Here is a 23,248-nt window from a genome sequence, read left to right on the forward strand (position 1 = left end):
CATAATTATGCGCATGCACGGAACCAAGCTTTTCCGTTGACGGTGGATTTAAATGTTTCAAGAACAAGAAAAGAGACGCGAAGGTTTGTGGTCGTCAGGCAGGTGAGTATTCTTCTTCTTAAGATACACATGGTGCACATGTTGCGAAGATAGAGGAATACAATTTTGATAACAACCAATAATACTTGGGAAAGTTTTTGAAAGCGAAGGTTTTTATTCTCACACTCGTCGTCCAATTGTCTGCTTCTGTTTGTTTTATGTCAGGTCTCGCAAAGATCCCAGCTATGTCCTCCTCTAAGGAAGATGCGTTATCCCCTGACGAGCTGAGGAAAAGACTCTATCAGACTTTTAAAAGTAAAGGAGTTCTTGATACACTCAAGGTAAGCAATGTTAATAACGGTGCTGTTATTATTATACATTGCTGTGAAAAAGTATTTGCCTTTCTCGATTTCTTTCACATCACCATGGAGGACTTATAGTGCACTCTTATTTGCACAATTGTTAAATTCATCCACATTGAAAGGTTTTTAAGCATTTATGGACTGTTTACGGTTATGTCAAAGCAATTAGAATTTAACATTCATCTGGCATTATTTTGAGGCATCCAGAGGTGGACTTCCTGGCAGGTTTCTCATCATCGTCCTGCTGCATAACCCAGGTGTGCTTGAACTTCAGGGCATAAACTGATGGCCAGACATTTTCCTTCAGGACTTTCTAGATCATAGACCATTACACTACCACCACCATGTCTGTTGGTATGATGTTCTTTTTATGAAATGCTGTGTTAGTTTTAAGCCAGATGTAATGGGACTCAAACCTTCCAAAAAGTGAAACTTTCGTCTCATTATTCCGCTTTCTCCAAAAGTCTTGAGGATCATCAATACGTTTTTTTTGGCAAATGTGAGCTGAGCCTTTTGCTCAGTGGTTTTCTCCTTGGAACTCAGTGACATCTTGAATGAGTTGTCATTTTGCTTTTAGAGTAATTCTGGTAGGCAGGGCATTCTTCAGAAAGGTCACCACTTTTTATAGCTCTAACAATTGGATAGTGAGACTGGCTTTAGTAGTGGTGATGTAACTCTTTCCACACTGATAGCGTGTTGCATGATGTGTTGCTTTTTGGGATCTTTTAGCTTACTTCACTTTGTGAGACAGCTTCTGTTTGAGTGATTACTTGATTCAACAGGTCTGCCAGTAATCAGCCAGGGTGTGGATAGTGAAATTGAGCTCGACTTTACAAAAAAAGGTGTTAAATTACAGTTAATCAAAGGGGCCAAATACTTTTTCACAGCACTGTAGCAATGTTCAGTGTTTGGTCTTCATCCTTCTCTTTGACTATTCGGATCTTATTTAGGCACAGCTGCGAAATCAGCTCATCCAGGAGTTAAAGTACCCAGCTTTGGCAGGCCAAGAACCAGTTCCCAGGCCAGCACATGTGAAACATGAACCCATTTTAGTTTCAGCCTGTAACAGCATAGTGGCAGATCATCTCCAGAACTCTGGGTATGAGTACACACTTTCTGTGTTCTATCCTGAAAGCGGATTATCTAAAGACAAGGTGTGTATGACTTTTTATGTACATGTAGCTTGAGGTGTCAAGAAGATGGAGATGAAGGTCTCTGATCTACTTTTACAGGTTTTTACAAAAGAAGACCTTCTTCAGCTTCTTAAAATACGCCCTGAATCAAACCTTTACAAGTCATTGGTATTTATAATTATTTTGAACCTCGAACATCTTTTTGATATAAGTATTAAGACATAGTGTAATTACTAATAAAAGCGCCATTATTATTTTCTTACAGTCTTCAAATAAAGAAAACCATGATAGGGGTATGTACAGTGTCCTGTTCCTTCTACTTCTAATAAAACTGCTTTTGTTCGAGAGTCTCTCCAGTGATTTATTATGTCTTTATTTACCAGGGTTCCTGATCAGCCTTCTAACACAGCTAACAGATCATTATACTCGGAACCTGTGCCACGATGCCGACACTCAGACAAGTTATGGAGAGTCTCTTGGTATGAACTGATGTCTGACGGTGACTGGCCTTTTTATATTCATGCCCTCCAACAAAGAGTTTTAATGTGTTCTCCCTGTCTTTCCATTCACAGTAGAGAAGATGAAAACAATAGATCGGGAATACGAGGGTTTGGGGTACAATGAGGACAAAGTGTTTCCATTACAGTCAAAACTGTCTGCGTATAGAAAAGACATTGAAGTGCAGATGGAAACAGAAATGAACTTAAAGGTACACACTCGTAACAAACATGGTTTATTTGGTCACATAGTTTTCCTCCAGGTTGGGTCGCCTCAATGTTGTCTTTTTTTCTTCATCTTCTTTTGTAGATAGAACATTTTAAAGAAGTTGAAATTGCCAAGGTGAGGATGGAAGAAAAATCCAAATTTCATAAAGAATTTGAAAGGCTGAAGCAGGAGCTGGAGAGGACTTATGAAATGAAGACAAAGGCCCTGATGGAGCGAGAGAAAAATGCTATTGATCGGTTGCAAAAACAGCAAGAGGTAAATGGCTGCTACAATGAGGTGCTCTTTTTCTCATATAAACCTTGAACATGTAATGTAAGATTTCAAAGGTCTGACACCCAGATGAATATTTTACTAATAATATCACCTTAAAGTTCTGGTGTCAGTTTGAGGATTCTGGCCTTCTTACCTAACTTTCTTTTACTGGCTATCACTTGATCTTTTTAAATTGTTCTCAGTCCTCAAACCTTGCTGCTCATTTCCTGAGCTGTATGTATGATTTGGCATCAGGCTTCTATATCCCACTGCAATTTGATTATGGGTGGTTCTGAGCATTACAGTTTACATTCAAATTATTTCTCCTTAAATTTAAGATAGACTAATTATCTCTTATTTCCACTTCGCTTCTCTATAGATTGAAGAAAAGAACTTATACATTGAGAGACAGTCAGTGCTGAAGGAAATTGAAACACTACGTAGCAGAGAAAATGAGCTGAGGATGAGAAGAGAAGCCTTCGAAAAGTAAGAATTTTTTATGACTATTTATCTGAGTGAAATGATGCTGCACTCTTCCATTGTGGTCACAGGTTCATAGTTATTGCTGTTGTCTTTTTATGGTAATAGGACTTGTCAAATCCATGAGGAGAAGATCAAGACAGCTGAAGAACTGCTGAGGAGGAGAGAACTGGCTGTGAAAACCATGGAGGACACGTATGACCAGAAGCTGAAGAATGAACTTTCCAGGTACTTGCTGTCAGTACTGTGTGTATACTATACAGTATACATTATCATCATTATCTGTGACATAAAAATCAATACAGTAATCCTGTTGGTGAATTTCAAATATTTTCCTGCTAAATAAAGCAGTAAATATATCTCAATGACACTGAGTTAATTAATGTACCAGCCTTTATTTAACTTAAGTGATTTTCTTTTTATCAAAAGAATAGAGCTATCAGCAGCAACAGCAATTAATAGAGTAACATACACAAGAGGACTTTACCATGTATTTGACAGAGGACAACATTGCTTTTGCAAATCTGTAGTTGATCACTAGGTCGAGTATTTGCTTTGTGTAATGTAGAAAGAACAACAAGTCACATTGTCTTGTACTGTTTAGTTTTAGTCCTGCTTTTAAATGTCTCATCTTGTCTTTAAATCAGGTATCAGCTTGAACTAAAGGAGGACTACATCAAGAGAACAGAAAAGCTCACAGAAAGTGAGAACAGAAACAAAGGCAAGTATGTCAGTCAGTGAAGGATTTATGACCAATTTTCTGTTGCCTGTGCTTTGTCTGCTTTCACATCTTTGTATTTTTCAGTGGAAACTGTCCGTATCCAAAAGGAGTCAGCTGCAATTAATGCCAAATTGGAGGACCACAGTAAAACGTGCTCAGAGCTGAAGCGGCTGCAGGTAAAGACCCAAATCCATCCATCCTTGTTAACTTCACCCTTTTCAGTGGACGTGAGGCAAAATGATAAATAATTATATTAGCATTCAGTTTAATTCTGTGATAAATGCATGCCATCCAGTGCGATTCGGTTCCCATGCTTTTAATATCCCTCGCGGGATTGTTTTTCCAGATCGAGTTAGACACAGCACAGCAGCAGATTTCTCTGCTGACTCAACAGAAGGAGCTGTTAAGGGAAAGAATGGAGAGCATGAGTGACTACCCCCGCTTAACAAAAGAGAAAGCAGAGCTGCAGGGGCAGCTGCAGCTGCTAAAGAAACAGCTGGAGGAGGCCCAAGAGGAGAAACGGCTTCTTCATGCAGGTAGAGAGTGGTGGTTGCTCTCGAGTGTCTACCAGGAGAGTGTCCCTATTCAGTTAAAAACATGAAAAACACAATCAGGCATACTCTGTTTATAATAATGCACATCTGATTATCTTATAGCCTGGGACTATATAACCAGATTTATTGTGTCTAAAATGCAATCCTAGTTTTGGTAAGTCTGAATATTTGCAGTCTTTGCCATAAGCGAGGTTCTTGAAGTTCCTGTGTTGCATTCAGAGTGCATGAGTATAGGCTCATTGTGAACTGTGTAAGGTGCAGTGTACTGTGAAGCATTTTTGGTAGTCTTATCCCACTGCCTCTGGCTGAGCTGAGTCTTCTTGAATGTGTCTCGCCTGCCAAAGTAGGGCCTCTGTGTCTTGTTTGTAGCTTTGCAGACAGCCAATGAGGAAAGGGGGATGAGTGAATGGGAGCAGAGACAGAGGTCCTTTTACCCATGGCAAAGAAAATCTTACCTCTCTCTGAGGCTTACAGTATTCATCTTGTCTAAAGATGGGGCAAAGGAGCAGTGGGCCTCTCTCCTCAATGCTAACAAAAGGCAGTGACATGATAATGGGCCCCATGTGCTGTAATGTCATGCTGGTCAAGAACTGCTCCATACAAAACCAGATGCTTTTTCATCTGACAGTTTTCCCACTGAAGACAAATGCATTGGGGGAAATGAGCTGTACTTTTATGTTATGTTTTAAGTCGTATATATCCTGTCTCAGATTTGGGCAAACCATCCAAAGAGCAACTATCCTTGCAGTTGGAGCTTCAGAGGCTACAGAGTGCTCGCAGATTGGATGCGGAAGAATTTGACAACCAGAAACAGGTGCTGCAGGCACAGCTCCAGAGTGAGGTCAGCTACATCACAGCTCCTTGCTGTGGGAAACAATTTTTCTTCACCTTGAAGAATTTGTGTTCGCAGTATGCCCTCAAATCTCTGGTTATCAAAAAATATACATGTCGTTCACTTTTGTGTCCATTTTTTTCTGCAGATGGAGCAATGTGCCCAGTTCAAAGCTCAGCTGATAGAGTGTAAAGAGAAATCCCAGTGGATGGCTAACCATGTTGAGGACATTAAAATGCAGCTTCACCAAACTCAGCAAGGTACACTTTGATGTGGCATCCCTGTTAATGTGGCTAATCACATCAGATGATCTTGCTTTAAGTACAGTTGACTTTATTTTTGCTTTTCATAAGCAGGCTTGCTTTCTTTTCTAGCTCATACAGTTCTGTACACAGTTACACATTGCACATATTGATTCATCCTTTTATTTGTATTTTTGATGGTCTTTATAGAAAACTGAGTAAAAGCAAGAAAGAAATCAACACTCTAGTCTTAACTGCCTATTTCTGGTGTAGCCCCATGTAATTATTTCTAATTAGCTTTGGGGGGGTTTTCTGATTTTTCATGGTGGATTGTATTCTGTAGTAGTACTCAACATTCATCGTGTTTGCCTTTCCCCTTTCTCTTCCTTTTGTGCGACTCATGTGATCCCGGCAGCTCTTGAAAATGAAGTGCTGCGTAATCCCAAACCATCTCTTGTTGATCGCTCTGTACTAGAGCTCGGCGCTGACAAGCTGGTTCCTCCTGACATCTATGTGGACAGAACTCTGCTGAGGGCCAGGGTGGGTTATGATGTTTGTGAAATAGATGGCAATCTGGGAGGAAGCAAATCGCCTTGGAGTGATGTACCAGATTCTGATTTGGAGTTGGTAGCTGAAGCTAAGACTCGGATCAAGGAGCTGCAGAGGGAGGCTGAGACTTTAGAGGAAGCTTACAGGAACTACCAGCAGAGGGCAGTGCGCTCCACCATCTCACACATGCTTCCCCCAAGACCTCTTTCCCCACAACAACCACATCCTTCTCATTTCCCTGACTCTCCTCTTAGAAAACACGACCCTCTCCGTTCACACAGTCACTTAGCCCACAAACCAAAGATCTCACACAGACCACTGTCTCCTCAGTCTATCCAATCCCCCTCCAATGGCACCAGAAAGACTTTACCATCTGCACAATCAAGAGTTACCTTCTCAGAAGATCATAACCAGCCACAGGCCACATGTTTTGTTGACCACAGTCTCTATTCGCTGACCGAGCCTTTGTTCCTAAAAAATGGAAACGCTCCAGATGAAAGCTTGGCTCTATCCAAGCACCCATCCCCTACAACACAATCTTCCTTCAAGAATAATCTTCAAAGAGAGCTTACAGAAGGTAATATGTCAAAAAACTGAATAATGATTTATGTTCTCAGTGCTTATATGCTGCACACATGCATGTAAACTGTATATTTTCTATGGAAATTATTTGAAAATTCAGGTCAGTCTGTCCAGATCTTTACACATCAGTCTCTGAGCACGTTTCTACCTCAGATGTGTTTTTTAATATTAAGTCCTTCCTTCTGTTAGGGCCAGTCGTGTCTGCAGTCCTGCTTCCACAGCTGTCGTCTGACAGGCAGCTCTCTCCTGCCCTCCACAATGAGGTGGTGACCTCAGAGGACTTGTCCTCCGAGCTCAGTCCACCTCGCAGTCCTCAGCTCAGGAGCACAGCACGCGACCATTCCAGGTATCATCTGGCATCACTTTCAAGGACAGTGCAGTGTTTCCCATACATTTTATGATGAGACAGTGAATACCAATGCCTATGTTGCCACTGTGTCCTTCAGTCCACCAAAGCTACAGCAAGTCTTCTCCAGCTCAGAGTCTTCCCCACAGCCTGAGAAGATAAGCCTTGAAGATCTCACTGGAGGATTATCAGGTACTCAGTGTTGTTCATTGTTGTTAGTTGATTTTTGTTTAGTATTTTCCCCTTATTGTTTAAAGCATAATCAAATAGAATGTGGTCATGTATTTCTGAAGCCAATGTTTGCAGTGTACGTGACTCATACAACCGACTTTGAGCTTCAGCAGTCTGGTCGCGTCATTGCTGTTGAGGAAGAGGTTCTGGGCCATAAATTGTGATCAAAGGGGAACTTTTAAACTGTTAGAACATAAAGTTCTTTTATAGTAGTGCTTCATGCTGTTTGACTAGCTACAAGACATTCAGTGGAGATGACAAGTTCCCTGGGGATCTATTGTAGAAGTATAGCTCTCCTCTTATACTGGAAAATCTTCACTGTATCCCAGGATAAACACTCATAGTTTATGTGCTGTTTATTTTAATTCCATGACTGCTGTGCATGATGCGAGTGCTGAAAAGTGTGCTGTGTGATTAATTTCTGTTTGCTCCATCTGTCACTAGAATATATTTCTAGAAAATGATTAACTATATGTTGATAGTGTTTAATCACTAATGTAACAAAATGTGTAATGTATCCAGTATGGAGGCCTAGAATTTTTGGATGGCTGTTTTTTAATGAGTGTGTGACTGGCCTTTCAGTGGCCCTGCACAATGGTGAAGATGAAGGACCGCTGATTATGTATTCTGTGCTGGTCCTCTGGCCCTGTTGCATTATGGTGGGGCATAAAAGATCTCTTTGTGCATGTCTCCCTCCAGAGCCCGGCCACATTCCAGAGCTTCTCCTGGACACTGCTGTCCCTCTCTCCGAGGAGGCCCCTGCTGGCCCCCACCCACAAGACCTCCCAAAAGACCTAATAGACTCACAGGGCCAAACGGGTGAGTCTTAGTTCTCTCATCAACGATTCATAATCTTTCTTGACTTCCAATGACAATACAAGCCTTTTTTTACTGTACATCATAAGTCAAACTGTAAAAATCAGTTGGCTCATTTTGCCGCCAATTTTCAGTAAACTGCTCTTTAAACCCAAAGGATCAAATTGACAAAGGATGACTCATGTTATTTCTAGAACTCCCACAAAGTTTGGTTGAATCTGAAAAGGAAGAAGATGAAGAACAAAGGTGGGAAAGAGAGCGGAAAGAAAGGGAAGAAAAAAGACAAAGGGAGCAGGAAGAAGCCAGAGAGAGAGAGCTGCAAGAACTTGAGCGACTAGAGAAAGAGATGGTAATGATTATCTTAGACCCACTTCCTGCAGAAATCCTTTTTATAAGCTAAACTATCTAAACTTCTCATAAAGGCGACCTTAAATGAATGTTTAATGTGATAACATCCCATTCTAATCAGCTTTTGCAAGAGGTGGAAAATCCAAAACAGGAAGAAGAAGAAGAAGAAGAAACCGGGGTTAAGAAAGGAGTAGATGAAGAAATCAGTGGAGAGAAATATAATGAGTCTAAAAGTGAAAATCCACTGGACAAATACATGAAGATGGTCTTGGAAGCAAGAGGGAAGCAACATGCACAGGTAAGTTGCATCCATGTTTGTCTGAGGCTTCTGTACAAATGAAACAGGAGACTCGATGCAGACTGGAGTTCTTTGGGATTGTTTTTTTCTACAGAGCTCTCGAAGAGAAGAGGCAGAATATGCAAGCCCAGAGGCCAAGAGTTTGACTGAGGATAAAGAAGACAGGTAAATTAAAACCGTTGACTTGGCTAGACAAACTATTTCCGCTTTCTAATTCAAAAGCTGTGCAGGACTTACATAAGCCTCTTTCAATAACATTTAATTGCTTTTGTGGTTTATCATGGTCGTACTTTATACTTGAGGGTTTTTTTTTTGTTGTTCTGGATTCATGTTGTTAATTTTAAACTGTTTTTTTTTTTTTTTTTAACTCTGTCCCTCGAGGCTTTCACTAATAAACTCAATTTTGTCTCAGCATTGCAGCATATTCACACAAGGATGAAGATGATGATTTTTGGTGAGCTGACCATCAGTTTGTGGCATCATAATCTGAAGTGTATAAAAACAGATATTTCAAGAATTTGCTTATCAGTCCTACATGTTTTCTTTTTTGTATGAAATTCAAATAAATGCATTTTTTAAATCTGTATACCAATCAATTCTATCATGCAAAGAACAAAAGCACCACAATTGGAAGAACGTTTTTAAAAAAAACATTTTTATTTATTTTCATAAAAACAGTCAACAGGCCGGTGAAGTTGTTTCATAAAGGGGTTTCCAGTCAGACAGGATGGTTTTTGTTTGTTTTCTTTTAACTGATTACTGTCCTCCTGGTGATTGATAGATAGCCTTGTATTTACTTTTTTGGTTCATTTAACAGGAAACACAACATACAAAGACAAGATGTGGCGTACATTACCTTCATGTACATCTGTCATCTATCCGCTCGACCACACCTATTGCCAGTCCTACATAAAGCACTGTAGGGTCTGTACCACTGTATCAAACAGATACTGTTTAACACTGGCATTCATACTTTGGCTGAATTTACCATTTATAATTTTATACAACTGTTTAAAGGACTGTTGTTGTGGCTAATTGTTGCTTGACAGTTGGAAAGTTAAGTATCAGTTAATCATGAGGAAGCCCTTGACATACATAGAAAATACAGGCATACTATCAGGCAACAAAACAATAAAGTATACTTCTCAAGTGATTAAAAGAACCTAAAAAAAGATCTATAACTAATGTGCTACATAGCTTTATATTCTGTTAGAAAAACAGGAAATGGGCAAACACTGCCAACTACTGAAGTCAGTGTACATAACTGTACATCACAGGTCACCACAGAAGTGGTCGTCTTTATACAACAAAGTAACATCTCGAATTATCCCTGTAACTCAGCTAATAAAGATTACAAGTTGTTATTTTAACATTGTGAAAATTGCACATTAATATACAATTATAGAAAATTGTGAAAAAAGGTAAGAAATGAAAAAATTTGACCTGTAATAAATTTAACTGAACTTCTTCAGTTCTGTTTTCAAATTGTAACAAACACATGTGACATAGTTATGCTTATCAATAGGATTTCCGTTAAATCAAGTCATTTTTGATCATATTGTGCATGTCGCAGATAATCACTGCTATATTATTAGCCATCACAACTCTTCATTGGCAATTACTGATGTTTTTGTTTTTTCCCTCCTATGTGCCTAAATGAATACGTACAGGTCAGAGTAAGTTTTTCTTGTAGCATTATCCAAAGTCTATAGTACTGTGAATCAGTTGAACTGTTGTGCATGTGTGGGGGTGTAGCTACACAAACCTATCTACTATATCTTTGAGACATCTTTTTACAACTGGAATTGGTTTATTTTACACCTTGCAATGGGAATTGTTTGTCCATAGGCTCTAGTGCTCACCTGAGGTAGAGGTAATGTAGGCTATGACTTAAGTAGCTGTACAGGAAAAATCCATAACTAATGAACAACATTCAGACAATCACCAACTGAGATGGAAATGCAAGTAAATTCATAATCATCAAGGATTATAGATTTATAGTGCATGTATTACCAGCTATTTTATAAAAGAATCTGGTTTACTTTCCCTAAAAAGGTCAGTATGGTGTGATGCACAACTCTGGATGTAAGGCTGTTCATTTGTATAATACATCTGCAAAACAGAACAAAAACCAAAATGTTTCATCTTCCTTAGCTGAAAACTAAAGAAGGATCGAGCAAGACTGTGAAACACTGGTGTGCTGTGTAGGAATAGTGCAATGTCACAAGCTTCACCAGCAAAAAATACAACAAAGGTTATAAAAACACACGAACATCAGAACTCAGATCACTCTTCCCTACAGAAAATGAAAAATAAAAATTAGCATGAATGAAACTTCACAGAGCAGTTGTGAAACAATTAGTGCAGAAAGCAACACTGATGCATTAGTCTGTTAGGAGCCTGGTTAGTACTGCACAGTGTCAGTTGGCATGTTATTTTAGCTGAGAGTTGCCTTGGTCCAGAGGGCCCACAGTGGTTGGCCACAGTGTCTGTTATTGTAAGTATGTGTGCGTGTGGATTGTAAGCTTGAAATATCCTTATGTGTAGGAATTGAGGCATTCCTTTGAGCGTGAGGTGATGTCCTGCAGCTCCCGCTCTTCCTTCATTTTGATGTCTTGGTAGGCATGCATATGACTGGCATCCTTAAGGTAGGCCCAGTTTGCTGAGAGAATCATGAGGAAGTGGATCTGGAAGAGAAGGGTGAGGTGGATGGCCGGTGAGCATGTCAAAGATGCAAAGCAAGCTACAGGAGTCAGAGCTACAGTACGTACATTACGGACATACACGAACGTAAAGTTATGCTTTTTTTTTTTAACAAAAAAAGGACACTGTGGAAAAAGAAATGTTACGGGTATTGTAACAGTGCTGTTACAATCATTACTAATACTCGGCGTTATTACCTCGCTACACACAATACTACAGAAATGACACTTAAAAGATGAGGTGATGAGTGGAGGAAGATAGCGAGAGGCTGTACATGCAAAATGAGCAGAGCTGTAAAAGCTTAGGTTAGTGCAAAGCACAAGATTCTGAAATTTGCAAATCTGAGCTGTAGGATATATAATAAATAGACCAGGTGGGGATTCTTTTTGTAAACAAAGATTGTTTATTTTATAAAGAAAGTAAAAGCTACAGTCTTTGAAAAACTTAGGAGAAATTTAAATATATGAAATATGGAGTATAAGTAACTATAAACAGATCAAAGTATCTGAAAACTGTAAGCATGCAGGCTCAGTGTTAAGATAAAAACAAATGGCTCTTTAATGGCACTTTGAGAAAGAATAAAGGAAAATGTATGAAACAAAACGCCAACTTCGTAGCTGGGGTAAATATCAGGATCAGCTCTCATAGAAAAAAAAAATACTGTACTCTAAAATAGGATCATTTCTCTTTTTATAAAATACATGGAATTAATCCGAGTAATAGGGCCTCATGCAGATCTATATGCACGGTACTGGCCTAACCCTTTATTTCTGCTACTTTCCATATGTGCAGTTACTTTGAATTCTACAATACACAGCTGGTTGTGGTAATACTCATCAGCATAACACATTGAATAAAACATTTTAGTTCAGTTTAGAATCTAACTCATGACCCAAAAAATTAATAATACTGAAGGTTTTCCGTGTTTCACACATCGGTTCTGAAAGATTTTAAGGCTAAGCAAATAAACCAAAGAAATACAAGGACAAGGCACTTTTGCCGCCATCACAGCTCATTTTACAGATTGTTTGTACTAAAATCCATCCACACCAAAATGCTAATCTGTCAATCAAAAAATATTAAGCCTGAGAACACCTTCAATATTCGTCATCAGATGCCCACGTGTTGTACGTCTATATGAGCCACGTGCAGTCTAGTGTATTTATCAGATCTCAGAATGGCAGCTTTTTTAAAACCTGCACACTTGTTTTACAAGTGTCTCAGGAGTTGAAGCTCGCCAGCTAATGGAAGGTGAATAACTGCATTCTTAATGTGTGTCTTTTTTTTTTTAATCTAACTTACTCATGTGGTTTGTGCAGGCCAAAACCACCTTCACAAATTACAAATATAAATAACACTATTGTGGATTTCTAGCTGCGCACATTTCTATTTAAAAAAAAAAAAAAAAAAAAAAATTCTGCTGGTGACATATTTCAATAAGTAAGTATAAAGGAAAGCAGAACAAACCAGTCAACTAAACACCATCATCCCACTCTGAAGACAACTCTCATCAGGTGTCCTCAGACGAGCATTATCCCTGGATACCAAATGCTAAGAGAAGTATACAGTCAGCTATTTACATGTCTTGTGATTACTAATGGAGAGATGTTGATTTTTTTCTATTCTCAGATTTTGTTGTTTTTTTTTTTAGTTCAACTGTTGTCAGTGGCAACGGTGTCTACTCAGCACAGCCTTGAATGGTGCACTGTGTTCCTAAAACGGTTTAAAACTTAGTGCAGCAGTCTTCTCGACTCTTAAACTTCAAAACAGCAAAGTTATAAGTAGTAGCCATCATGTAGATCAGCTGGTGGAAGAGAACAGAAAAGGTGGTAAGAGTACATGCCAGTGACCTCCTCGTCACTAATATTGTGACAAGTTAGTAAAGTGGCCAGTAAGTTTGCAGCAGTAAAATGTTAAAGATCATGAAGTATAATTTTATAGAATTCTAACAGTTTTTTTTAAAGTGTCATTTCTAAAAAAGAATCCTAATCATGGCACAAAAAAGCAACTGTTCAAAATAGGGTCATGTCCATCTAAGCTGAGGGTAAACAGCAAAATGAAGTTGGAGCTTTCGAAAAGACTATGTTATCATCATTGGTTTGGCTACATTAACCATATGGGAATGAGAAGAAAAGCACTGGACACATGACCTGCTAATACAAACCATGTGAAGATGGACTAAAACGTGAGGATGGAGAGACCAAACGGAAGCTTACCAGAGCGATGACAGTGGCTCCTGCCCCGGCGCACGCTACGATGTACAGGTGATAAGACAGGTAGAACTGAAAAAAGACAGGCAGCGTTAACAGTGTTTAGTCTTCAATAAACAGAATCCTATGTCACCCTGCTCTGTGTGCCACTTCCGGGATGAGTGATGTTTGCACAAGCACGCCTTACCTCATTGGTGTTGCAGATGTCACCTAGCGTTGATCCACAGGCCTTGCCTGGTGTGGCATTCCACGGGATAATTCCTGTTGTCATAAAATTAAAAAGCACCTTTACACCTGCAACCAATAGTAGCCTTGTCTCATGCAAATCATGATCAAACCTAAGAAACACAACGCCGAGCTGCAGTACTACTAAGCTGATAACAATTCAGTGTTTCAGAGACATGCTCAACTTTAAACATGAGGATTTCCTCACCATCATAAGAACTGCAAAGACAGCAGTCATTAGGCTCAACTTGTGCACTTAACGTTATAATGGAAACATATTATAACACTGGGGGTAACCTACCTAAAATTATATATAAATTATATAGTTATCATGTGCCATTTGAGAGTATGTATAAGTAGGCTATATTATTTTATGCATTTATTTGTCTATTAGTCTGAACTTTGTAGACTAAAACAAAAATAATAAATTTGGCTCATTTTTTATCAGTACTGTCCTCTTACCTTTTTCTTGTAAATAACTGCATAAATGAACCTTGTAGGACCTTTTAAATGATAATGAGGCCCCACACAGACCTGATTTTCTTATAAGGAGTAACAGTGGTGTGTATAATACGGTATTGGTCTGTATACTAACAGGAAGCTATTCACTGAGTATCTCAATGAAGAAAAACAGTGCTGTTCTCTCACCATACTGACGGGCATCCACGCAGATGGAATCAATGTTTGTGAAGTTGGCCATTGGAGACTTCATGGCAGCACAGGTAGACCACATGTTGTAGAAGAGGAAGACGGGCACAGCAGAGAAGCCAAACACACCAAGCCATGCCACACCCAGGATGTATGTGAGGAACACAAACTAAAGACACAGGAATGTCACAGTGTCATTAAACCTTTTTTAAAGTGTGCTCTATTTAAAAAAAAAAAAAGTGTGGTATTTACATACCATTCCACTGATGCATCGTCCACAGATGGTGGTCTTGAACTCGCTGTGCAGTTCCTTGACTGCGCTAGTTGTATAGAAACCCTCAGCAAGCAGAATGATCCCATAGAGGAAGAAAAATGAAGCAATGCCGTAGATGATATACTGCATCAGCTGTATTCTGTTAAAGGAAATATTACATATGAGTTTATTTGTGCCAATAAAGCTGGGATAAGTTTCAAAACGTTGGCCAAAACCGGCCTTTAAAAAAAAAAAGAAAAAAAAGAAAAGAAGCTAAAAATAGTTCCATACAATGCATATGCATGTATTCTATACAGAGAAGGTTCATCTTTATTGTTGTGACAGACAGTTTCTCAGTGTGGACAGACAATAAGCCCAAATGTGGAGACAACAGGTGATGCGTGTCTCTGCAAATCATCTACCAAGAGACAGACTGAGGACGTCTTAAATTAAACAGTGCACTCTAAATCCACCCAAACACAAAACATATGTGCAGTCCTGTTTTATGTTATTCGTCTTTTATTGTCAGGACTAATGGACTGCATTGTAAAAAAAAGGGTCCATATTAGGACTGCTCTCATGGATAAGGTAAATGTGGGAGACAACGTCATCTAAAAATAGCCTACATAAAGTCAACCTCATTAAAAACGCTATCCATCTTATGGTTTGGACTTGTGTTTACTGCAATGCTTATGCAGAGACACTTTTACCAGTGAGCATGACGTACAATACATCTGATATTAAAGGGGAAATAATATTAAAAGAGAAAAAAAAAATCAGACTAACTGCCAAGTAAGTAATCCATCTGTCAGACTCTGGCAAACATTTGATGCAGCTATTTAGAGCACACAGAGTATGAGGCCACTTACATGTCAGTGAGCATGGCATTATCGCTGGTGACCTTGGAGAAGTGGTTTTCCAGGATGGTCACAGTGCCAGTGAGGGCCACATGGCCACATCCACAGAATAGGGCGACACCAGAGAAGCAGAGGATCGTAGCCACCAGAGATGCATAGGGCACGCCGCCTAAACATTTGATGCAGCACTCAAAGCAACCTGTGCAAAAAAAAAAAAAAAAAAAAGAAAGAAAGAAAGAAAAGCGGGTGTTATTCAGCATCATGTTTTATTCCAAATCATTTCACTTTGAAAGGCAATGAAATGAATTAATGTCAGCATCAGACCCCACTTCCATAAAAGGGAGCGTGTTTCGCTTGTGGAATACGAATCAAAGAAAAATTAATTATGAGATGATTCGTTACATTAATCATCCATTCATCCATGAAGCCTATCCCAGGGCACATTACCCAAGAGGCAGCGCATACTCTGAACTTATTACTGGTCTGCCACAATCATTTTGTAATCAATTACAATTTAAATTTTCTAAATAACGATGTTTCATCGTCATTGCTACAAAAGGAAATGGTGCAGGCAGTCCCAGCACATCTGTTCAAAACAACTTTCAAAACATGTTCTTGTGGTTAATGCACTTCCTTCAAAAACAACTGCAATGCAAAGCACATGAGGAAAAGGAACAGTTTGCTCGGTGCCACTGAGGGGTTGTTTTTTTGTTGTTTTTTTTTAAAATCTGCACTGCTGTAACGTTTCAGTTGACAATTCATCACTTCACTCACAGGCCACTAATGGCTATCCAGCAGGTCAGGGCGATGCATGTGTATCAAGCTTTAAAGGAAATCAATGGCAGCTAAACATGAGGGAAATGAAGTGACCTAGATGAGTCTGTTTGATCCTATGTGCTCTTGTGCCTTGTGAAACGGAGCCCAGTCATCACAACACACTGTCTGTGGAAAAACGCAAACAAGCCGCAGCCTTTTTACAATCAGATCCACATGTGTATGACAGGATGTTGTACAGCCACAGGACATCCAGGTCACTGTCTGTTCATGTTTTGAATCCCACACCTGGGCCTATGCCTGATTTCCCATCTTTATTTAATACATTTAACGCTGTTAGAAAGAATGTTTTTACAGTACCGATCACTCATTGGGCATCAAGCAGCAGCAACTAACCAGATTAGTGACTTGCTGATGAAACCAGTAAAATATTTAGCAGCTAACCAGTCAAATTTTTCTGGACATCAAACCAGATGTAGAAGGAATTTTAGATTTATATGTCAGGTAACCACAGACACATGTCCATGTTGCTATGTGTCCAGTGTTAATAACAATAAGCAAACTGCACTGTCACAAAGTCCCCAAAACAACAATTCTGTATAAACTGTATTAACACTGTCTACATTTAGATGATTAATTATCTTCACAACAATGTCCATTAAATAATACCAATACATCAGTTGACCAGTAGCATTGGACTGGCGGATAATTAACTTCCAAAAAATACATCAGTCTTAGACCATATGTTGCCTAGAACGTATCAGTATCAATATATGCAACACATGCTTCGGGGAAACTGGGTATAGTGTCACCATATTGTGTGTGGTACATGGTTGCCCTGATTTCTTTAAGCACTGTTTGCAGATCTATTTTTTTTTTCAATATTAACATTTCAATCAAATTCATCAATTATACTGGCTAATCAGAAGGAAAAAACAAAAACAAATATGCCCTCTGCCCTACAATCATCAGATTTCAGTATTTGCATAGGGAGATAGATATGAACAGGATAATGGCATGATGGTAAAATGAATATTGTGCCCAGGCAGACAAATCTATCCACTGCTGCGAACACAACACCAGCTCTACAACGATCTACAAAAAACAAGCTAGCATAAAGCTATAACCTCACACCCAGAATGATGTTAAAGCTTAGCACATGGTGACCCCAGCCAAAAAACACAGTCTACTCGTACTCATTTCTGCAGTAGAATTGCAATTGTCACATTTTTCTGCAAAGTGTTCTTTGGGCTGGTTTTCACCAGTTAGCTTTCGTATTTAAGCTAATACTTATAAACGATAAGAAAGCTCTTATATGTGCATTCATTAGAATAGGGATTTATGCCAGTCTGTGAGTATCTGTTAACTGTAAACATCCAACAACAGAAAGGCAGCAGTAGATGAGGTGGCAGAATAGGTCAGCTGCCAGTGGGAAGGTCACTGGAGCAATCCCTGGCTTCTCCAGTCCATATGTCAAGATTCTGAACCCCGAGTTTCCCCCGATGCATCCATTGGCGTGTGTGAGAATATCAGAGAGAAAAGTAAGAAACGCTTTGAGTGCTCAACTTGAGTAAATAGGTGCTATATAGGAACCAGTCCATTTCCTTTTTTATCTTTTTCTTGAGGTAAGAGACCAAATGTCTATTGGGACACTGAAAGCTGATTTGTGTCCATGTGCTTTGCCTTCCTTGACAAAAGAAATTTACAGATATATGGCTGCTAGGTCAATACTTTTGCAGTCAGACTGTTTGTGTAGTACAGGGCGATTAAAAACATTTCTATCCCACAGTGAATGAATAGGAGTTGCCATGGCAGCATGTTAACCACAACTCAATGAGCATACCCCACAGCAGAGTCGCTAGCTTCCCCCATAGCCCACATTTCTGTAATGAAAATGTCAGGCAGGGAGAGTGGGTTGCTGGGAGTCAGATCACAAAGCTCGACAGGATATTGAGCCCAGCTGCAAAGTAAATACAGTCCACTTAAATAAAGAAGGAGAGGGTACTGTCAGGTAGCTCTGACACACTGGGAAATGTTGGCTAAAAATCAACTTCCCGAGCCCCAATCAAGACTACGTAAGTCTCTATTCACAACTATGCACCACCCTATTCTTTTGTAATGTTTACAGTTCTGTGGCATGCAGGTGTTTCCAAGTGCAAAACCAACTAAATACTAGAAACAAATTGACAAAAGTAGTAGTAAATGCCATATTGTGAACCTTTTTCTCCCCATATTAGATCAAGATCTGGCAACATACCACCAGATGCCATGGTATAATAGTTTTATTAATTGCCTTAATAGATCTGAAAATGAGAAGAAAGTCCAAACACATAAGGAAATCTGAAATTATAAAATGCAAAAAATCATATAGGCATATCATGGCAATCTTCAGTCAAATTAATATATGCAAAAGGTTCATATTAACCTGACATGGCCAAGGCAGGAATCTGCTTATCCAACTAAGTGCAATTAAAGAGAGAAAATCTACATTATACAGTCTGTTTAATCACTGTCCTTAAGCAGCTATCCAACAGAACTGACAATGTTGATATGTTTAAGCTATCACTTAAGTTATGCTTAATATGCGATCGTGGCTCAAGAGTTGGGAGTTCGCCTTGTAATCAGAAAGCTGCCAGTTCGAGCCCCGGCTTGGACAGTCTCGGTCGTTGTGTCCTTGGGCAAGACACTTCACCCGTTGCCTACTGGTGGTGGTCAGAGGGCCCGGTGGCGCCAGTGTCCGGCAGCCTCGCCTCTGTCAGTGCGCCCCAGGGTGGCTGTGGTTACAATCTAGCTTGCCATCACCAGTTTGTGAATGGGTGTGTGACTGGATGTGTAAAGCGCTTTGGGGTCCTTAGGGACTAGTAAAGCACTATATAAATACAGGCCATTTACCATTTACCATTTAATAACACAATGAATCATGGGTGGTATTTACACAGCTAAACTACTTAGGTTGTCATTTATGTTCTGTCTGACTGTTATAGTGCTCTATTTCTCTATTCACAAAGGCTTCTGTCAAAGCTTTACTTATTAGACAGAATCCTGAGATAGTCATTCCAGGTCAAACTGTATAACAGCCTGTTAGCATTGTTGACGCAGTAGCACAGCATCAGTTCAATAATGTATATACACTCACCGGCCACTTTGTTAGGTATACCAATGCACATTGATCCAAACATCTAATCAGTCAATCACAAGGCAGCACCATGTGGCCATAGATGACCTGCCGAACTTCAAACTGAGCATCAGAATAGGGGAAAAAAGGTGATTTAAACGGCTTTGAATGTCACGTGGTTAGTGACTGGTCTGAGTATTTCCCAAACTGCTGGGTTTTCCCAAAACCATCTCTAGTGTTTACAGAGAATTGTTTGGGGGGAAAAAAATCCCATGAGCAGCAGTTCTCTTGGCAAAAGTGTCCTTTAATGTCAGAGGTCAGAGGGGAATGGTAAGACTGCTTTGAGCTGATAAGGTAATAGTAACTTAAATAAACACTCTTTAAAACCAAGATATGCAAAAGAGCATCTCTAAATGCACAACAGGAAAGCATGGCTCTATCCTGCCTTTTGTCAAAGGTTCAGGCTGGTTTTAGTGGTGAAATATTGTTGGTGATATTTCTTTTATCTGAAAAATGCAAGCCAATGGCATGCAAGCAAGCATCCCTGTTCGTCATCACTGGAGATTTATGTAATCACTTGTTATTATACACCTAATTCATCCTGCAGAGTGGATAAAAATGTGCTATGGAAATGTGAATTCATATTGTTTTATTTTGAGATAACTATGTGGAACTGCTGTGGAAAATAAAATATCTCGGTTAAAGGCTTGAAACTGAGTCTGCTTAAAGGACATTTATGCTGCTAAATATATAGTAAAATGCATTTTAAAATGTAACCACTTAATCTATTAAGAAGGCATTTCATGGTGGTTAATGTTAACAGCATTTCTAAAATATCTCTAAGGAAACAATGATACTGGAAAATCTATTATGAGCTTTCTCAAGAAGTAACAACCATTAAGTCGGGCAAAGTAAACAAGAGTCTCACTATTTTTAGATGTTAAACAAGTACTTGTTTTCCTTTTGTTTACTGTCACTAGTTAGTAACCAAGATTATGATGGAGATGCGTGTTGTGGTGTTCAAAGGTTTTGGTCAACTGTACAAACAATAGTTCTTGGCTGGGAGCAAGAAGCAGTACTTCTTCATAGCTACAACTCCTGTTTAATGTTATTGGACAGTTTAGAGGATCATTGCATCTAACTCCATGAAAGAAGTCCAAAGGCCAACAAACGAATCACACAAAACTTTACAGAGTTCTGTAGTCTGTGTATCTTATTGTAAAATAGATTGTTATCTGAGAGTACAGTGCGGGATTACATTGAATACAGGATGTTACAGGATGTTGCAAATCCCTGTGTTAGCTAAAGTCCTCCTCCTCCACAGGGGGATAACAGTAGGAGCTGGTGACTCTCTAAACAACAAGCTTGTAATGAAGGGATCCCACTGGCTCTGGGTGGATGACTTTAAATGAAAATCACATTGGACCCTTTTCCTCTGATGACTTTCACATGCTCCTGCTCCCTGACTAATACTCCTAGTTAGGCATCCAACCACTTCCTCTCACTCTATTGTCCATCTCTTTGCGACAGCAGTAGTAGTCTGGCCTTACAACAGAAGCTATATTTGACACATTTGTATCACGAGGATACAGGGAGAAAAAGATGTTTGTGTGATTTTTCTTTTAAAGTGTCTGTGTGGGTGACATTGTGTGAGAGAAATAGAAAAAAAACATGAAAAGAAAGAAAAAAGAAAGCGAGAGTCCAAGAAGGCTGGATACAAAGAGCCAGTGTGTGCAGCCCCAGACTGTCCATCACACTGGACTCTCAGGGGCCATTCAGAATAGCACTAAACCACGGCCTTGCTCTTCCGGCCCACAGGCTGCAGGCCCAGGACAAGCTCACCACTGAGCTCCATCCTGTGTGCCCCTCCAGCACTGTACACAGCGTAGTCACAATGGGCCACAGCAGCCGCTTCACACTCCAGGAGGATCCTGTTTGTCAAAGCATCTCAGATTGTCAGCGTGTGAATGAGATAGCGTTTTAAGACCAACATGAGTTGCAAAGCAAGCTGGAATCTGAAGTTCTAACACACCGAGACGAAGACAGACAGAGACATACGGCTAATGAGAGTAAAGTGTGGAACTGCTTCTGGGTCCAAGACCTCCAGGGGTCCAAAAGCACCACAATTTACTAGGTGTCAGTTTTGTTATTTTGTCTTTTTGCTTGGGCGTTTTTTACTTCATTTTTTGAGCATTTCATTCCTTTGTTTGATAGCCAGCAGTAGCTCGAGACAATAAATGAGAAGAGAAAGAAAACTTGGGTGTCTCACTGGACTGGCAGATTCACAGATTACCCTTCAGGTTGATTCTTTATTTTTTTTATATTTTTTTCTTATTTCATATGTTTGTTTTTGTTTTTCTGGAGTTGGATAACAAATAATTTGATCACTTGTAAATTTTGTTAAGGGATTATAAAGGGCAAAATCTAGTTTCATCAAATTACCACATACCAGTAGGCATACAGGGAGTAATATCATTACCAGTCTTTCCTTTATTTATCTGTCCAATGAAGTTACCACACACTGCCCACTGAGATCTGAGTCATCACTAACCCCTTCAGCTAACCTTGCTGCATCACTGCCACCCTCAATCCCTCAGCCACAGTCATCAAGCCAACATAATCATAATCAAAATCTTTAGCTGGGATGCTTGGTAAATGTGGAATAATGCCTATTTTCTGCTTTAGCTGAACAGAGAAATGTGCACCACATGTGAGCGGTGTTTTGGAAGACTTTTCTTTTTTTTTGGTACATACCAGACACAAACACAGTTGCACCTATCCAAACAAAGAATAACACACAGCACAAGCATAAACAAGCACTGCATAATCATATGCACATAGAAAAGTATGCATATGATATACAAGCAAAACCCCCACAGAGATATAAACATACTTGGATACACACAATTTATAGTGAACAGTTTGCAAACCCTCAATTTCTTCCCAGTTCCCCAAACAACAAGCTGGCTTCCAGCTCCATTAAAAACACCATCCAGTTTCAATTAAAAAAAAGAAGAAAAAAAATCTAGGCTCATTGCTAACAGATGTGTTTGTTTACAGCTAATGCTAAGTATTGTTGTTTGTTGCTCCATTGGGGCAAACTGCCAAAACACCACTTATGAAAAAGAGTCTTATTTTTCCACACTCTCTGCGATAGTTAAAATTGCTCTAATGGCTATAATGGTAATTCTCAAGAGATGAGGGAGCATGGAAATTCGTTAGAGGTGGTCTCACTGTGCCGATTTCAGAAGAGAAACCTAAAGACTGATTGCAATTCCCCTGACTGCACATGCTAGGGGAGACTTACAAACATATAGGATGTGTTCATTAACGCTAACAGGCAGTGCTGACTGTAAAGGCTCATCATTTTTTATGTACATGTGGGGAGAAGGGAAATAAGGAATTCTGGGAAGCTCTGTCATCTAACTATAATGTCATTTGTAGTGTCATCAGTTTGAGTCTCTTTTTCTTCATTCTTTAACTGGGTTAAAATAGCTAAGCTATGCATCAACCAAAAATACTTTAAAAAAAATGCAAAGGCTAGTTCTTGTTTCTAAAAAAACATGATAATTTGAATCTGCTTGCAAAGCTACTGACCTCATCACATTGTCAGCAACCTGAGACATATGACTGTATTTTTTTTTTTTTAAATTGCTTGTCTTATTTCACAAAGCGCGACAGAAAATTCAAGGAGTCCTGTTGATTCCTACAAGAAGGTGATGAGCAAGTTAATGACCCGCTCTCTCTCCCCCTTTAGTGTACAAACTACTCAAGGCTATTGATGTAACACTGCTAATGTCAGGTTCATTTATCTTTGTCCTCGCCCCTCATCCGCCTCATCCGCCTCATTAATCATCAGTCCTCCCCGAAAACACAACTCAAACGCACCCTGTGACGCTAGCGTGATGATGACCTGCGGCAACACATTGTCCCTCCTGCTGCAGGAGTGGAG

The 23,248-nt window shown here is 39.5% G+C and overlaps 2 protein-coding genes across 3 annotated transcripts in view; one reads left to right on the top strand and one right to left on the bottom strand.

Moving 5' to 3' along the window:
* Positions 1-2: 2 nt before the first annotated feature.
* ofd1 (OFD1 centriole and centriolar satellite protein) lies at positions 3-9,334 on the top strand. Its single transcript, XM_080903552.1, has 23 exons — positions 3-102; positions 265-380; positions 1,352-1,555; positions 1,634-1,702; positions 1,800-1,827; positions 1,918-2,013; positions 2,107-2,243; positions 2,342-2,515; positions 2,892-2,998; positions 3,101-3,220; positions 3,640-3,713; positions 3,798-3,889; positions 4,060-4,249; positions 4,978-5,108; positions 5,248-5,359; positions 5,757-6,467; positions 6,662-6,818; positions 6,919-7,010; positions 7,749-7,868; positions 8,060-8,214; positions 8,335-8,511; positions 8,606-8,676; positions 8,924-9,334. The coding sequence occupies exons 2-23, from the start codon at positions 285-287 to the stop codon at positions 8,967-8,969; spliced, it is 3,159 nt and encodes a 1,052-aa protein (XP_080759678.1). The 5' UTR covers positions 3-102; positions 265-284; the 3' UTR covers positions 8,970-9,334.
* The window catches only part of gpm6bb (glycoprotein M6Bb), a 29,106-nt gene continuing 15,060 nt past the window's right edge, over positions 9,203-23,248 (bottom strand). The window contains exons 2-7 of one of the 2 annotated variants that reach the window (XM_080903558.1): positions 15,420-15,606; positions 14,554-14,710; positions 14,298-14,466; positions 13,612-13,685; positions 13,431-13,496; positions 9,203-11,198 (exon numbers count right to left, since the gene is read on the bottom strand). In XM_080903558.1, the coding sequence (XP_080759684.1) occupies positions 11,049-11,198; positions 13,431-13,496; positions 13,612-13,685; positions 14,298-14,466; positions 14,554-14,710; positions 15,420-15,606 (803 nt within the window). In that variant the 3' untranslated portion in view covers positions 9,203-11,048. Of the gene's footprint in view, positions 11,199-11,809; positions 13,019-13,430; positions 13,497-13,611; positions 13,686-14,297; positions 14,467-14,553; positions 14,711-15,419; positions 15,607-23,248 lie in introns of those variants that run through there. The other variant, XM_080903559.1, reaches the window with a different exon arrangement.

Source organism: Rhamphochromis sp. 'chilingali' (genome assembly GCF_963969265.1).
Source record: "Rhamphochromis sp. 'chilingali' genome assembly, chromosome: 14".
NCBI lineage: Eukaryota > Metazoa > Chordata > Actinopteri > Cichliformes > Cichlidae > Rhamphochromis > Rhamphochromis sp. 'chilingali'.